The sequence below is a fragment of the Morus notabilis genome, unplaced genomic scaffold, assembly GCF_000414095.1.
Source record: "Morus notabilis unplaced genomic scaffold, ASM41409v2 Scaffold153, whole genome shotgun sequence".
Taxonomy (NCBI): Eukaryota; Viridiplantae; Streptophyta; class Magnoliopsida; order Rosales; family Moraceae; genus Morus; species Morus notabilis.
The window spans coordinates 107,556-125,023 of NW_010356836.1; the positions used below are offsets into that span (position 1 = coordinate 107,556).

At 33.1% G+C, this 17,468-nt stretch overlaps 2 protein-coding genes across 2 annotated transcripts; one reads left to right on the plus strand and one right to left on the minus strand.

Annotated features, from left to right (window-relative positions):
* Positions 1-6,038: 6,038 nt before the first annotated feature.
* On the plus strand, positions 6,039-10,353 carry LOC21389351 (endoplasmic reticulum oxidoreductin-1). Its single transcript, XM_024162204.1, has 10 exons — positions 6,039-6,465; positions 6,612-6,743; positions 7,496-7,751; positions 7,880-7,990; positions 8,113-8,231; positions 8,594-8,698; positions 8,817-9,019; positions 9,295-9,418; positions 9,697-9,935; positions 10,033-10,353. The coding sequence occupies exons 1-10, from the start codon at positions 6,325-6,327 to the stop codon at positions 10,034-10,036; spliced, it is 1,434 nt and encodes a 477-aa protein (XP_024017972.1). The 5' UTR covers positions 6,039-6,324; the 3' UTR covers positions 10,037-10,353.
* Positions 10,354-11,690: 1,337 nt separating this feature from the next.
* Positions 11,691-14,353, minus strand: LOC21389352. The gene is made up of 3 exons (XM_010088703.2): positions 14,051-14,353; positions 13,398-13,510; positions 11,691-12,142 (listed from the first exon to the last, which is right to left on the minus strand). Exons 1-3 carry the CDS (start codon positions 14,148-14,150, stop codon positions 12,062-12,064), a joined length of 294 nt encoding a protein of 97 aa, XP_010087005.1. The 5' UTR covers positions 14,151-14,353; the 3' UTR covers positions 11,691-12,061.
* Positions 14,354-17,468: the final 3,115 nt, after the last annotated feature.

Below are 17,468 nucleotides of genomic sequence, written 5' to 3' on the forward strand. Positions count from 1 at the left end.
ATCTCTCTTCTTCCCCTATCCTGCCGCCGCCGCCGCCGCCGCCGGCCCTCCCCTTCCCTCTCTCCCCTTGTCGCCGCCGCCGCCGCCGCTCCTGCCGACCCGCTCCCGCCGCCCCGCTCCCGCCGTCGCCGCCCTGCCCCACCAAGATTGCATAAAGGTGAGTTTTTTTCTTTTTTTTTCTTTTTCTAATTTATGTTTGGTTGCCGAGAAAATGGAAGAAGAAAACGGATTGATTTAGGATTGAGTTTGTGTTTTGATTGAGTTTTGAGAATTTAGATGCTCTAGGAGTTGAATATTAGGAGACGTTTGTTTTCTATATTCGTCAATGATTTGAATTATGATTCATAGTTCTCTACAGTATTTTCTCTCACAAAAAATACACGTAAAACGAGAATAATTCTGAATCATGATTCTAAATACATAAACCAAACGTCCTCTTAGAGATTTTGTTATAGGGTAAACTTTTTCTGAAAACGACCCAAACAAACCCCTTGAATTGCTAGTTTAATGGAGCGATTAGCCTTGACAGAGCCAAAATTTTAAGGGGCATAAACTAAAAATACAAAAGAGTTATAGCTAAGAATATCAAAATTTGTGACACTATTAACTAGCTGGAAACACATTTTAGAAACATGTATATCAACTTATTTAATTTTTTGATATGCGAATTAAATTTTTGAAGATTTCAATTTTTCTCCTCTCTTTATTAAGGTGTATTACTTTAACAAGGACAAATTAGATAAAAGATGTTTATGGGGAAATAGTAAGTGAGAGTGTACTTGGGAAAAAAAAAACTAAAGAGCACATGAAAATATATTTTATAAGGGATAAATTTGAAGAAAAAAAAACTACAGGGGGAGTTAATTAAAGAAAAAATAATTTAATTAGGTACACTAAAAAGTATAAAATTTAATAGAAAGGGACAAAAAAAAACAATTCAAAAAAACCAACAAGTAAAAAAAATTATTTAGATTGGATTTAATGAAGTTATTTGAAAATTATGTTTGATGTTTTAATTTGATGTAGGCGTTTGATTTTTCACCTTCTTCCTTGTTTGCACGGTTCCTCCGATGTAATCCTGCTATTTTCAGCTCCCGTTTAGTGGGTTTGAACTTTGTAAGTTTTTTATATTTATTTAGTTTAAAATTATAGTAGTTTTTGGTTGTATGAATTCAGGATTATGATGACAATATTTGAATTATGATTTTCTTATATTGTTGAAATTTAGTATATGTTTATGATTCTTGTTCTGGGTGGCACATCTTGCAGCTATAGTGTGCCGAAATATTTTAAAGTTGTTTTTCTGCAGGTTTTGATTTTTGGATTATATGAAAAATAAGTCGTTATGCTGTCGAAATTTAGTTAGAAAACCTGAATTTTAATAAGTTCATTAACACACTTTAATTAATAAAACTTAATTGTGTTAATTAAGAGTAAAATTAAAATTAATTAAACACATTAAGAGTAAAATTAAAATTAATAAATTAAAAATTAATTAATTGCCATTTTTTAAAAATTATAAAAAAAAATTATTTCAGTTTTTTGCGACGGCTTTTTTAGACTTGTCGTCACAAAAAAGTAAGATTATTTGCGACGGTATTTTGAAAAATATCGTCGCAAAAAAGATCATATCACGAGAATTTTACAACGACGTATTAGCGACGCTTGTCGTCGCAAAAAAAAAAGATGTCGTCGCAAATATATTTGTGGCGACACTATGTCGTCGCAAAAAAAGTTTTTGTGACGACATATCTGCGACGACACGTCGCCGTAAAAACCGTTATTTACGATGACACTCAGATTTTTACGATGACAAAAAATCGTCGCAAAAATCCCTTTTTCTTGTAGTGCCATATGTAATAGTGTATATCAATTTAACTTACTACAATGATTTTTCACCTGTCTCCACTAAATCTTTATCTTTCAAAATAATCACAATTTAGCTAATTACAATTTTATTTTATTTTGTTTTTAAATTTGCTCTCATAAATTTTTATTGTTTCTTTTATAAATCTATAGGAGAATGTAGTAAATAGCATATTTATGAAACTAAATTAAGTAAATAGCATATTTTAAAATTATTTAAAATAAATATTAGTTTACGTAGTAAATGAATCATTTACTGTGTAAATGGTTCATTAACGTTAGTAAAAACATTTTTTCACGTAATTTTTCTTTTTACGACAGGTAAAAAGAATTTTTTCCACATACTTAAGATTTTTTACCACGTAAGTTATTTTTTACCGGTCATAAATGAATCATTTACACGGTGTAAATGATTCATATACCATATAAACTGTTATTTATTTCAAATAGTTTTAAAAGTTACTATATACTTAATTTAAATTTAAAAATCTGTTATTTTTTACAATTTTCCTAAATCTAGTACATATAACTTTTTCCTCAATTTTTTTCTCTTTTTTTAAATTCTTTTCATAAATATAACACGTACTCTATATCATCATCTAGATCAAATATCTTAGATAAAATCCTAGCATCCATTTGACCTTTTTCTCCCCTTTTTCTTATCTTCTTGTCTCTCACATTTTAGTTATGTAAACAACTTTATATCAAAATTTTGTGATTTTGTCCCTTTTATGAGTCTATTTCTGTTATCAACTAAAAATCGGTGCATTGAAGTATGAAAAAGTATACTCACTGATTAAATCTCGCAAAGACGATATTGTAATTACATACAGTTAAGAAATTATATGTGTTAGATCTGATGTTACGTCTGATGTTCCAGATGATGTTGGAACACTATCTGGAATACGGCTTGATTAATTAAGATCCGAGTTTCTTACTATTCAAATTAATTACTAAGGAAATACAGTAATACAGAAAGTAAAATAAATGCACACGATATGATATCGCAGTTCGGTGTGCACACCTACTCTGCGGGGTCACGCCCAGAAAATAAACAGTTCACTATGTTCCAGAAATTACAGACACTGGACGGATTTATTCACTCAAGGACTCCCTCCTAGACAATGACGCCGCTGTGACGAATCTCCACAGTGATTTGTTTAGCATGCACCACACGTCTTCTTAACTGCATGGCGAACTCCCTTCGACCGACAGAGCTTCCTCCCAAAAGTAACAAATCCCTCTCCTAAAGGACGATCTCAATAACGCGCAAGGCTCACAAAAACTCACCGACTCTTTTCTAAAAATATTCTATTAAACCCATGTATCACAGAGCAACCTTGAGGCCTTTACTTTTATAAAGCTTATAAAACTCCCCTTATTTCACGTTAATCACATAGGCCCCATAACAAATCTCTTAACCCACCAAGATAGCTTTTTCAAATTCTCTCCACGATCTTCTCCAAGTAATATGTATGATATCTTATCTACACAAACAACTTTGCTTCATTATCTCATTGATTTTCCAAAAAAACATCCACCGAGTATTGCATGTAAGGCAAGTAGATAATGCCAAAGTAGATTGAAAACATCCAATTGCTTCCAGCCCATTATTTCAGCACAAACATTTATTCTTCAAATATAATTCAAACTTCAAATCTCCATGCGCATAATATCTTCACAATGGCTTAGTCATCACATTGGCTCCATGTGGATAACATCACGTAAATTCCAAGTGCCAATAAATATATATATATATATCCCAAAGATAAACTAAGCTTAATCTCCACTTTAAATTTAAATCCATATCCCCTTTATCTCTTTTTAGAATCACATTTAAATTCAAATAACCAATGCATTATCTTCCTTTGACCAAGACCTTATCTTTATCTCTCCAAATCTGATTCTGAATCTTCTTCTGTAATACGAAATCTTCTTGAACCTGTTTTTTAAATTTTTACAAGATTACCAATAAATTGTCAACTAATTAAAATACCTAACAGTATGTATAACATTATTAATTATATGAATTTTTCTCTTCCTTTTGAGAGATTATATGAATTTTTATCCTCCTTTTGAGAGATTAACTTTTATATTTATTTTTGTTCTAATCCTGAGTTTATTTATCAACGTTGTTAAGTAAGACATTTTAAACTTGAAGTGTCACTATGTGAAACTATGCAAAATTTAAGTGTGCTCACTATTTTTAATCTTATATTTTATCTAATTAGTTGAAATTTAAGATATTTAATAGAATTTTATGGCTGGGGATATTAACTTTTTTTATAGTTGAGTTAATCTTTTAGTATCACTTGATGTGGCAATTCTTTAATGCCTATCAATTAAAAAAAAAGAGTGGCTATTATATCAATACAAAACTAAAAATTATAACCTTAAATTATGTAACAATGATTTAAGTCATATGGTTGTAATTAATATATCAGTAGATTCTTAAACTTTTCAATTAAACAAATTAAGTTGAGGGTGGAGTTTCCTAAATTTAGTGAGAATATCCCACATTTTATCCTAACTTCTTGATATCAATTGATCTAGTATGTATATTATCAATTTTTTATTGGTAAATGTTAAAAACTTATCACGTTATTATTATTACTATTATTTTGAATTAGAGGATAGGAGATTTTAACTATACACCTTGTATGGAGTGAGTTGTGAAATTATGGCTAAATTATGCATGTAACCACTAAAAAATTGTCATGTTAAGTAATATTGAGATTTAATATTTACTAATGAAAGATGTGAATGGTTGCTCTTAAGACAAAATTTCGAACCCACTCTTAAAAGAAAGAAGGGGAGAAATTACTTTACAAAATGGAATTGAAGTATAACAAATTTTTGTAGAGTATTTTGGGAGTAAAGTAATTACGGAGTAATTTTTATAATAATTGTAATCTTTTTTGCTATAAGATATAAAATCAAAATGATTTTAATATTTTGTATATAAAATATATTTTGCTATATTTCAACATAACTAGTAAGCTCGTTTCGTCGATCAAGAAATACAATATCATAAGAGTAGATCGAATGAACGTGAGCGAGTTGGTTGACTTGATAATCAGCTTGATCGAGTTGGGTGCTTTTACTTCATATTTTCTTCTTTTATTGCGAAATTCATTCCTTGAATTTGTAAATCAATCGAGGGTCGCCTACCACTGTCCATGTAATGTCTCTTTGATAGTCGCTACAGGATCACACAGTTTTTGGGATATATAGGAAAATAGGCCAGGATTTCTTTTTTTTTTTTTAAATAAAAAATAGTCTAAGTTTTGTAATATTAGTAAAATGGCATTTTTTATTAACTTAGAGGTTAATCACTGATTAACTTAGTAGTTAGTCACTGATTGACTTAAATTTATTAGTGATTAACTTGATAAATTTTCATTATTTTCATTATTAATCAATATCAATTAATAATTAATCGAAGTTGATTAGTAATTTATCAATTTTAATTAATAAATTACATGTTTACTAATGATAAGTCATTAGTAAATTATAATAAAAAATCAATCAATCACTGATTGATTTTGGAAAAAGACGGCCATTTTACTAAAATAAAAGAATCCGGCCATTTGTTTAAAAAACATCTATTTACCTGAATTTCTCAAAGTTTTATTGTGATGGATAAGTAATTACCAACTTTTAAAAAGTGATTCTCGCTGAGAAAATGTTGGATCTTTTTTTTTTTTTTTTTTGCTTTTTTTTTAGACACGAATAAAATACATACTGAGAGAAATACATAAATACCACTCAAATAATGTCATCTTTTCAGTTATGCCACCCAATGGCATAAACTTAATATCTATATCATTAAGTTCAAATAATGTTATCTTCTCACTTATGCCAACCAGTGGCATAAATTTATAGAGGTATAGTGGCATAAATGCAAAATTCTTGGAACGTTGATGGCATGGCATGTATTTTAACTTCCCAAGAAAGAGCAGCTATGAAGGCCGTAGCCGGCTGGATTCACTTTGCAGTAGGCCTTATAGCCCAAGTATACAAAGAAGCCCAAACATTAAAACTTGTGGGCCCGTTTATCGGAAGCCCAGTCACCAGACCGCCTTCTCCGATTCGCGGATGTCGGTTCTGCTGATTTTCGAAGACTTTTCCAACGTTCGCCCACTCTCCGCCGCTGATTAATTAATTTTCCCGGCATTTTCTTTTCTGCCCATTTTTTTCTATTGTTTTCTGCCCATTGTACCAAAATCCGTTTTCTTAACCAAACCAAACAACACAACAAAACCAAAACTAAATCCACCAGTTTTTTCACTCCTATATATATATATATATACACACACACACACATACACACAAAGATAATACTTTGGAGATCACGAACAAATTTTTTCTCTTTTCTTCTTCTTTTTCTTTTTCACTTTCTTAGAACCAAACGGTAGTCAAAATTTGGGAGTTTTCGGAGCTTGTAGTTTCGCATTCATGGCTGGAATTCAGACAAAACGATGGGCCTGGGTGGTCGGAGCTCTAGTCGCCATCTTCGTCGCCGTCGCCATGACCTCTCGAACCGCCCCTCAGATTTCTCTCTTCGGACAGAGTAATAAGCCCTGTCGCTGTGATCGGGTATGATTTTCTCACTTGCACTTCGTTTCTTTGTAGTTCCTGTTTGGCTAACGGGAAAATGGAGGAACGAAGGTTTGGGTTTTTGGGTCCTTGGAATTTTGATTAATTTGGGTGTTTTTTGAATTTATTTTGGTCAATGCATTTAGGATATGCGTAAGTATAGTGGAATAGTGGAGGATTGTTGTTGTGATTACGAGACTGTGGATCGTCTGAACGAGGAAGTTCTTCATCCGTCGCTCCAAGAGCTTGTCAAAACTCCCTTTTTCCGCTACTTCAAGGTTTGTTGATCTTACACGAGCTTTAAAAAAAAAAAAAAAACCAAAACAAAACAAAACAAAACAAAAACAAAAACAAAAACAAAAGTTGAATGCTTTGCCAATTTTTAGATAAAAAAGCTTTAGAACTGAAATGCTGATTTAATGTGTTAGTGGACGTTTTTATTGTTCATATCTTAACAACTTATGGTGGATTTTGCATAAAATTAGCCTGGTGTCATATAACTAACTCCGTGTGGGCGATTTACTATGTTGGCCATCATACTTTCAAAATTTACAATTTTCAGTGGTTTTGTCCTCCCACAACCCAATCTTTAATATATAATTGAGATTCTGATTTGATGTGGTATTGGAAAATTTATAAGTATTAAGTTGTGACTAGACAAGTTAAGGTGGATTTTCCGTTACGCTTTTGTCTTATGAAACTATATGATATATAATTGAGATTCTGATTTGATGTAGTATTGAAAAATTTATAAGTATTAAGTTGTGACTAGACAAGTTAAGGTGGATTTTCCATTACGCTTTTGTCTTATGAAACTATATGCAATGGGAAGAATTTGAGATTTTTCCCTTTTTCAGTGTTGTTCTCCTCAATTACTTGTCGTTGATTATCATGATTGATTTCGTTTCTTAACTTAATTTACAAAATCTAGGTGTACAGTGTACTTTTTGAGGGAACATTTTGTTGAAATGAATAGATACTACTCTTCTGATATGATTCTTCTGAAACCGAGGTTATGTGATTTTGATAGGTTAAGTTATGGTGTGACTGCCCTTTCTGGCCTGATGATGGCATGTGCCGTCTGCGAGATTGTAGTGTTTGTGAATGTCCAGATCACGAGTTCCCTGAATCATTCAAGAACTCCTATCAGGGCCTTTCATCAGAGGATCTTGTGTGTCAAGAAGGAAAGCCACAGGCAGCTGTGGACCGTACACTGGATAGTAAAGCTTTCAGAGGATGGACAGTTACAGACAATCCTTGGACAAATGATGACGAGACAGACAACGGTATGCATTACAAATTAACTGTTTCGGGAACTACTTGGGAAAATACTCATTTCTTAAGCATCATGTGGTGTATCAAACTTTAATCTTGAATATTTGATGTCATAACCAGTTTCACATTTAATTTTCAGATGAAATGACATATGTGAATCTCCAATTGAATCCTGAACGATATACTGGCTACACGGGGCCATCGGCTAGAAGGATATGGGATGCTATCTACTCAGAAAACTGCCCCAAATGTAAGCTGTTCTATTTATTTGTTTTTCATTTATTCCTCTAGTTCACTTGCTTATAGACGATATCATAATGCATCACAAAGTTTTACTTACAGAAGTATAATACTGATTTTCAACCTATGCAGATCCATCTGAAGAATTATGCCAGGAGGAAAGAATATTGTACAAGTTGATTTCTGGTCTTCACTCCTCTATTTCAATCCACATCGCTGCTGATTATTTACTTGATGAAGCTACAAATTCGGTACAACATTGTTTAGTATTTTTCTGTCAATTCTAGCCATTTTGCTCTTTTATAACGAAAAGTTGGTGTTTACAAGACTTCTTCCCTTAATCATAGCCCCATATGTGTCATACACATGGGTGTTGACACTACATCTCAATTCTCAATGGTCAATAGCCCTGTCTTACAGTCTGAACGTGCATGTATAAATAAATCTTCATGCTCGACTGAGTGTTTGTGGATTGAACCTGTTCATTTCACTTCTTTTTAAGTTGCGATATTGAGTAGTGGGCTAATTTTTTGCACATGGTGCAATCTGTTTAGATGTTATCTGTCTTATGATTGTTACATATTAGCAATGACTGTTTTAATCTGTATTTCAGTGGGGTCGAAATATCTCTTTACTTCATGATCGGGTCCTTAGATATCCTGATCGCATACGAAACTTGTACTTCACATATCTCTTTGTCCTCCGAGCTGTGACAAAGGTAAGAATTCAACTTGAATGCATTGGCAATGGATTTTTTATCCTGGTGGATTTTTTCTTTTCATCTCTAAGAGTATGTCTTGATGAAATTTTAATGTTGGTCCCTTGAATGTGCTTAGGCTGCAGATTATTTGGAATATGCTGAGTATGACACTGGTAACCCAGTTGAGGATCTTAAAACACAGTCCTTGATGAAACAGCTTCTCTATAATCCTAATCTACAAGCTGCTTGCCCTCTCCCATTTGATGAAGCTAAGTTGTGGAAAGGCCAAAGTGGACCTGAATTAAAGCAAAAAATACAAAAGCAGTTCCGGAACATAAGGTAGTTTTTGAAATCCTCTTGAGTTCAGTATTTTATTTTTCTCCAATGGTGATCTTTTTAGTAAATGGATCACCTTTGCTTAAAGTAGTTGTTGCTAGAACTTATAATATTATTCTATCATTGAATTCTCAGAATTATTTATCATTGCTATTTGATGATAATAGTGAACAAAAGTCTTATAATGATAATGTTGTGATGGTGTATGAACTACCCCCAAAACATATGTTATAATGTTATTATATGAGATTTTACTCATCTGATTCTTGGCATTGCAGTGCATTGATGGATTGTGTAGGATGTGAGAAGTGTCGACTTTGGGGAAAGCTTCAGGTTCTTGGTCTTGGTACTGCATTAAAAATCCTCTTTTCTGTTGATGGCCATGAGAAATTGGGCCAGAACGTAAGTTACTTGCCTATTTGAATTAATGAGTTGTGGATCATTTGCACCTCATATGCATACGTATATTTGATCTCTTCTTATTGATGCATTGCATGACCAAGCACTAGGGTCATCGGCTATTTCCTCAATTGGAAGAGTAGCTAAGTTCCAAATTACTTACCTTAACCACTGGCTATCTCATTGACCACTGGCCCGCAACGCTTATGAGCTCATGCGGGTGCTAAGACGCGAAAAAAAGGGAAAAAAACTTATCTTAACATTATTGTTTTGGTGTTCAGCTGCAGTTGCAAAGAAATGAAGTGATTGCCTTGGTGAATCTACTCAATCGACTCTCGGAATCTGTGAAGTTAGTTCATGACATGGGACAATCAGCTGAGATGACCATGGAAGGGCAGGTTTCTGCGCCAACTACCCCAAGCTGCCCGTTGCAAAAGATATGGACGACATTTTTTAAAGGACCCGCACCAAGTTGTCCATTGCAAAGGTTCAAAAGGGTTTTGTCATCCCTAAAACAAATGTATGCATCTTGCTGAGTTAATCTCTTTCACTCTAGATTCTTTCGATTCTTAGTCTGCTGAGTGGTTTTGTAAATTGGTTTCTTGTGATTTTTGCAGATAGGGACTTGTAAGTTCAAAGAGACACATTGCTTAACAGAGTAGTGTTGGAAACTTGAAGCTTTGGTTTCCATAAGCAGAAAAATAAATTAAAAAGAAAGTAGGGCCATATAAATATGTACGAATCTTCAATTTTGAACCTGTAAATCTTATTTTGTGAGTTTGAAAAGTTCTTAGGGCAACAAACTTATTACATTTTGTTCTTCACAATCTAAGAACTGTTCTGCCGTGTTGGCGAGTTGTGCTGGCGGTAGTTCGGCTCAATTGTTTTTACTTTTGCAGTACATATGAAATAACAGATGCAGCAGGAAAATTGTCGCCTAAAAATAGCATTGAATTATAACGGGAGAGAAGTCGCCAAAGAACATGATATTTAATAATACCGACATATTTTCAAAAAGAAAAAAAAAAAAAAAAAAAAAAAAAAAAAAAAAAAACGACGAATAGTGAAAACCAACTAAACCAAATCAAATTAAATTAAATCAATTGGTTTTTATTTTATTATTTGGTTTAGTCAGTTTGGAAGTTTATTATTGGGTTTTTTTTAACGGTTTTAAATGTTTCAACTCGTGGAAAGCAATTGAACGGATCAAAATTTTCATTTATAATAATAACATTTCTGAAATATTGGCTGGAATTGATCCCGTCTTTTTTTTTAAGTTTTTTAAGAAATAAAAAATAAAAACGTTTTTAAAACGATGTTTGGTGCAATAAAAATAAAAAATGAAAATGAAAATAATTTTTTGATTTCGTGTAAAATGAGAGAAATGAAAAATGACTTTTAATTGTTTTTTATTTTTTATTTTCGTTTTCTCTTCTCTCGAGCAGAGTTTTTCAATTTTTGTTTTCGTTTTCTTCTTTCTCGAGGAGAGAGAGAGACATTAATGAGTTTTTTTATACTGAAAACAATCTCTTGATAAAACTACTAAACACATTTTTAAAAATATTTTCTGTCTAAGATTAAAAACGTTTTCATTTTCATTTTCATAAAAAAAACAATGCGTTTGGAACTCGTTTCAAAATAATTTTATTTTTTGTATGAAAATGGAAATGAAAACGTTTTCAATCTCAGACATAAATCATTTTTGAAAATGCGTTTGGTAGTTTTATAAAAAGATTATTTTCAGTATAAAAAAAAACTCATTAATGTCTCTCCCTCTCTCTGCTCGAGAGAGGAAAAAATGAAAACAAAAAATGAAAAATGACTAATTTCTCTCATTTTACACTAAACCAAAAAATTGTTGTTATTTCATTTTTTATCTTTAATTATGCCAAACGCTATTTTAAAATCGTTTTCATTTTTTTGCTCTCGAAAAATGTGAAAAATAAAAATAAGAACAATTCCAAACACAGAAAATTCTAAAATTGTATTTAGTTGATTTTTTAAAAGATTATTTTAAATATAATAAAAGAGTGAAATCATGTTTTATTATAATTATTAATCAATATATTATAATATTATTAATAAATATTAGAAAATGAAAATAGAAAAATGAAAACAACTTTCAACTATTTTTTAAATTTCTTTACAAAAATTATTATCATCATTTTCGTTTTCGTTTTCAAAATATTTCCTAACAAACGCCGTTTCATTTTCAATTTCATTTTTTCCTCCTTGAAAAGTGTAAAAAACGCTTTGGAAACGAAACCTTCGCCATTCACTACTTTGAGAATACGTTTCACTGTAGAAGAGACAACTCATAGCACCTGTAAACTGGAATATTACAGCATAAAAGGCGTAGGAATGGATGAATGAAGCGATGAAGCAGCAACAACCAGACCTCTCCTGTAGTCTTGTGGATTGCAAATATCAGACTGCTTGATCTTTAACCACAATGGACCACACATATAGGTAATGCACATGACAGTAAAAAATCCCTTAACTACTTGGGATAGAAGATGACAAATGTTTAGACGGACCAAATATCAGGAATCACAAACTGTCATGAGTTTGTCTGTATGGAAATTTTCACATCCTATTGAATATTGTTGTACAGAAACCGATGCTAATCCTACGACGAGTAAGTGCCTAGCGTAATTTCTTTAGCCGCTTGGGCGGTCGCATTGTCTCTTTCCTCGCATCCTCTGGAGTTTTCAAGTCGATGAATGGCTGCGGACATTTTAAGAACCAGTCAATAGTGAGAAGATAAAGAAAAGTTATCAATGTAAGATCTAAAACCACATCTTTAACATTTAAGGCTAGAGCCATGAAAATTAGACAGTCTAACTCAGAACAAATGCAATGATTGTCTGAGTGTAATAATGATTATAGAAACTGAACAACCAGCGACATTGAAAGAATGGTTTTTAGATCTGAGTTTTTCAAGTGAAAAAAAAAAATGTACAAAGGTCCCCAGGCACATTGCAGATGCAATGCATCAATTCATACAGCTACAACTAAGGCTACTGAACTACTTGCTTCCAGATTTTGTGAAAAGAAGATGGAAAACAATACGTTAATTTTCCTGGCAGTTGGAGCCACCAAAGTGAGGATTTAGGAACAAAAGAAAATGAGAAAAGAATGTAATAGCAAGGATGGATTTACCGAACCATAGATCGATCCATAACCCATGGCCCATGGTTATATGAAGTGATGTCAAGTTTTTCTTCCATTGTTTTTACCGTACCATTCTAGGCACCACTCAAGAGTGGCTCCAACACAATCAGTTTTAGTAAAGTTTGCTAAGCTATCAAACTCTAATCTTTTACATCTCCAAAACACTTTCCCATCTCACAGTTTAGTTTAATATGATAAGGTTTTACATCTCCAAAACACTTACCATCTCACACTTACAGTTTAAAGTGTTGAGGTTATCAGATTTGTTTTTAACTTTCATCCACTATTTATTGGTCCAATTAAACACAGTCATGTGAATGATGTTCATCTTCTGGAGGTATACTAAAACCATTCCGCAACTTTCTAGCATCAAAACAAGTAATTTGGCTGCTCTCATATTGGGGAGACTCCAGCTCAAGCCATATACCCAAAATGCCACGGTAGAAACTGGATCATGAATTCAGAATTAGTTTTAAAATACCAAATAGGACTAGCCTCTAAACCCAAATGAAAAAGTAAAAGTACCTTTTGATTGTTATTAGATGAATCATTGAGACAAGACCGGAGGAAGATAAAAATGAAAAGACAAGAGATCTTTAAAATTTTCCTTTTCTACAGCAGAATATGTGTACAACTTGCTAAGGTCTAGAAAATTGTGTATGAACTATAAACATTAGTGACAATTTAATCCAGTACACGAATAGTTTAAGCTTAGGTCCCAAAAAGATCATGTCAACATGAATATATGACTAGGATAGAAAGCATAAATTCATGAACGAAGAAAATGGTGTGATATCTAAATTCTAACCTCATCCCACTTTCTTTGGAGTTCCAAAAGCTCTTGACAGTATTTAAGGCATTCTGCATGGTACACAGCAGCTAACTCCTTTATCAAAGCCTTCCTCTTGATGATGCCAATCACTTCAAAGAAACACAAAATAAATAAATAAATAAATAGATAAATAAATAAAGCAAAATAAGAATTGTATGAAAGACAAAACCATTTATCTTAAAGTTTTATTGGGAGAAACCATTCCAATTAAACAAAAACATAACTTTTTCTCCTAAATGCATGACAAATGAACACACATTAAGCGAAAAGGAAAAATCTTGAGGCAAGAAACATGGACATTACATTGTACCGTTTTTAGATTAGAAAATAAAGTTACTTGTAATGCTTGTAAGAGTAAACTTTGCTCTGAATTTTACCGAACAAATTATTTATAAAAAAAAAAAAGGAATTTCTTCAGGAATCAGAATTTAAAAAAAAAAATTATATGACAGAAAGAACTGACAAAACCAACCCACAAAGCCAAAATTAAAGCAGTAGAGAAATTTCATAAATACATACAATATCAAACGGAAATAATCATGACCCAGATGCCCAACAGTCTCTAAAAAGTATTTAAACGAGAAATTTGAAGACAAGGACGAATGGAAGGAGGAAAGAAAGAGATATACTTCGACTGGGATCGAAGGGCGGAGGAGGCGGTGGAGGAAGAGATTGGGGTTGAGCTGAATCCAGTTGCGAAGGAAGGGTTTGTTGTTGTTGTTGAGCCATTGATTTGGGTTCGTTGTTGGAAATCTTGGGCTAATTCCAAAATCCAAGGTTTCTAATTTTAATGGCGTACACAGACACACACACAGACACACACACACACACACACACACAGGTATATATTACCATGAAATTGAATGTGTTGGTTTTGAGAACGCCCCTCCTAAGGCGTAAGAAATGAGTCCAAACCCGAATAACTCGCCCGATTTGACTTGACTTGATCTGAAAGCGTAAGTTTTTTTTTTTTAAATTTCAGATTCAAATAGTCCCAACCTGCACTATGCGGGTTAGGGGGACGGGACGGGCATTTTGAATCCGCTTTGTTTTGACCCGGCCCGATTTAAGTGTGTAACCCTAAATTCTTAAATCTATAATCTGGACTATCTCCATATGGATTATTTATTTGACGTATTGTTAATTTTATTTCTAGACTTTATTGACTGTTAAGAAGTATGTTTGATGTTATGTTAATGCTTATGGACTGTTTATGGATTTTATGCTTTTGGACTGTTAAAAGAGGTATGAAGTCATAGATTAAAATTGATTTTCACCAACCCGAGTAACCCGAGCCTACCCGAGGTCACCCGACAGGTTGCGGGTTTGTGGGCTTAAAAGAGTATTACGGCCCAAAGTTTTCTCAACTCGCACTGAGCGGGTCGGCTCAATTTTTCGGCTCAACCCGACCCTACCCGGCCGAATTACACCCTTACTCCCTTTTGCCTATCGGACTGGGTTATTATTCCCTTGTTTCCCAACCGTACCCATTAGTGCTGAAACTTTAGACGGGCCGCCCGCGACCATTGAAAAGTCTGAATTCTTACCTAATGACTGAGCCCAAACTGCCCAAATTTTTGGGCTGCCTAACCCGACCTGAATTTTCTACTTAGACGGGCTTCGGGCAGCCCCGGTCAGGCTGCCCGATACCCGACCCAGTTGCCTGAATTTTTAAATATTTTTTATATTATATATTTATATATTATTATATATATATTACAATTTAAAATTTGAATGAACACACGAACTATATAAAAAAATTATTTCTTTATTGATGTTTAAATTTGTAATTCATGATTGCCTCGTTAAAAACCTTACCAAGAAAAACCCAATTGGGATAAAAACATGATAAGGAAAAAAAAAGTGCAATCATTGTGGGACGAATTACAAATTTGACGAACTTACAAAGTCTATACAAGATTACAATAACACTATACAAAGTAAATAAATATTTACAAATTACAATAATATAATTTAATTTGAAGCATAAGGATCGTCTTGAAAATTAAAAGTTAATCTATTAAATTCGTCGATCTATTCTTGGCTTGCCGGTGAGATTGTATCGTGTAAGCGTTGGTCGAAACGATCCCAATCCTTGATGCACACCAAAGCTTCAACAATATCCTGTTACAATGCGTTTCTCCGTTTTTCAAGTATTCGGCCGGTTGTACTGAATGTTTGTTCAGCTGCAACAGTGGAGACTAAGATCGAAAAAATATCCATTGCCAGTCGTGTTAGGATCGGCCAAGTTAATGCTCCTGCCCTCCACCACTGAACCAGATCAAACATTTCACTATTGTCTACAACTAAGCCCTCACTCAGGTACGCCATTAACTTGTTGAAGCCACCGCTGTTGCCACCACCTCTTGATGAAGATCCACTCCTAGATTCTTCTTGACCTTGAGTCGTTGTTGTCTTCTTCTTCTTCTTCTTCTTCTTAGACAACCTAAAAACATTCAAGAATGAATGCGGATTGTCGTCTCGTTGTTGCGATTGTTCTACATTAGGTGTGTTTCTAAACCTACTTTCATAAGAGCTATAGAGAGAAAATATTTTTTCCTTTATAATAGGAAATTGGTCAGTAGTGTCGATAGCTAAAAAGTCACCTAAGTTATCTAATCCACTTTCTAAACCATCTGGTTTTAATCTAGGGTCAAAAATAACACCGAAACCATACAACATTGGTAATTTAGACCAATATTTTTTAAACTTCTTTTCCATAGAGGCGATAGGAACTCCTAAAACCTCGTGTGTCCTAAATTCACTAAATAAAATAGACATTCTTAAAAGTTCTCCTAACGCTAATAGTGACGTTGGGTAATAAGTTCCACTAAGCTTTAAAGTAACTTCGTGAAATCTACCTAAAAAGTTAAACAAGAGTTCAACAATTTGCCAATCAGTTTCATCTATAAATCATGATCCTAATTTGGCACTAACATAATTTGTTATAGCATATATAAATCTACCTATAATTTGTTATAGGGGATGCATTGTTCAAGCATTATATAAGTGGAGTTCTATCTTATGGGCATATCTAAGGTTAATGCTCTAGGATTTTGATTACATGCTTGTAGAAATCTAAACCAATCTTGTATTCTTTGATTACTACCTTGAATCCAAGCAATGTTATCTCTAATTCTTTTAATATGACCTGACATTGATTTTAAACCGGATTTTACTATTAAATTAATTATATGACATGCACAACGTTGGTGAAATATATCATTATTACCGAATAAACTTAAATTATTTTCAAAAAGTTCTATTGCTTTAGTATTTGCAGTTGCATTATCTAATGTTATGACCATTATTCTATCCCTTAAACTATTTTCATCAATGACAGATAAAATTGTGTTATATATTAAATTGGCAGTATATGATCCTATAACACATTTAAAACCTAACATTCTCTTATCTAAATCAAAACCTTTATAATAATATCCAGTTACAGCTAAATAATCTTTGTTGGCAACGGCGGACCAAATGTATGCTATTAACGCAACACAACCACTAGTAGAGTGTAAAAGGTTGATTAATGCTTCATTTTCTTATTTATATAATTTTAATGCATCTTTCCTAAGAGTAGTTCTTGAAAAAAATTGTGCATTAGGATTATGTACAATTTTAATATAACGCTGCCAATTCCTTTGTTCGGTAAAACTAAGTGGTTGATATAATGTGGCTACTAAGCATGCCATTTCCATACGATCGACTTGCGGATTGTATTTCTAAGTAGTTAGACCACCGATTTGGCAGTCAAATGATAATTGTGTTTGGCGGAGATCGGGTCCGCCTCTTTACTTTTGAAGACACTTTTCAGAGTGTCTTCTCAAGTGTGTAGTGCCGTGAATAGTGTTACCTTGTAATTTATCACCACAATATTTGCATTGAGCTATGTATTTAATGTTACCGTTATTATCGACCTCCTCGAATGTGTTGAAGTGCTCCCAAACTGCTGAGGTGCGCTTGCATTTCTTCTTAGAAATTGCAACACTTGCACTACTTCCACTTGCCTCTCCTCCACGCCCACCACCATTACGTCCACCA

Bases quoted from the DNA above. Each gene is read 5' to 3' on its own strand.
- LOC21389351 (XM_024162204.1), top strand. From the start codon at position 6,325: ATGGCTGGAATTCAGACAAAACGATGGGCCTGGGTGGTCGGAGCTCTA. The intron at 8,699-8,816 runs GTAAGAATTCAA...GAATGTGCTTAG, and splicing joins TCCTCCGAGCTGTGACAAAG to GCTGCAGATTATTTGGAATA. The intron at 9,020-9,294 runs GTAGTTTTTGAA...TTGGCATTGCAG, and splicing joins AAGCAGTTCCGGAACATAAG to TGCATTGATGGATTGTGTAG.
- LOC21389352 (XM_010088703.2), bottom strand. From the start codon at position 14,150: ATGGCTCAACAACAACAACAAACCCTTCCTTCGCAACTGGATTCAGCT. The intron at 13,511-14,050 runs GTATATCTCTTT...GTTTCTTTGAAG, and splicing joins GCCCTTCGATCCCAGTCGAA to TGATTGGCATCATCAAGAGG. The intron at 12,143-13,397 runs GTTAGAATTTAG...AAATGTCCGCAG, and splicing joins TCCAAAGAAAGTGGGATGAG to CCATTCATCGACTTGAAAAC.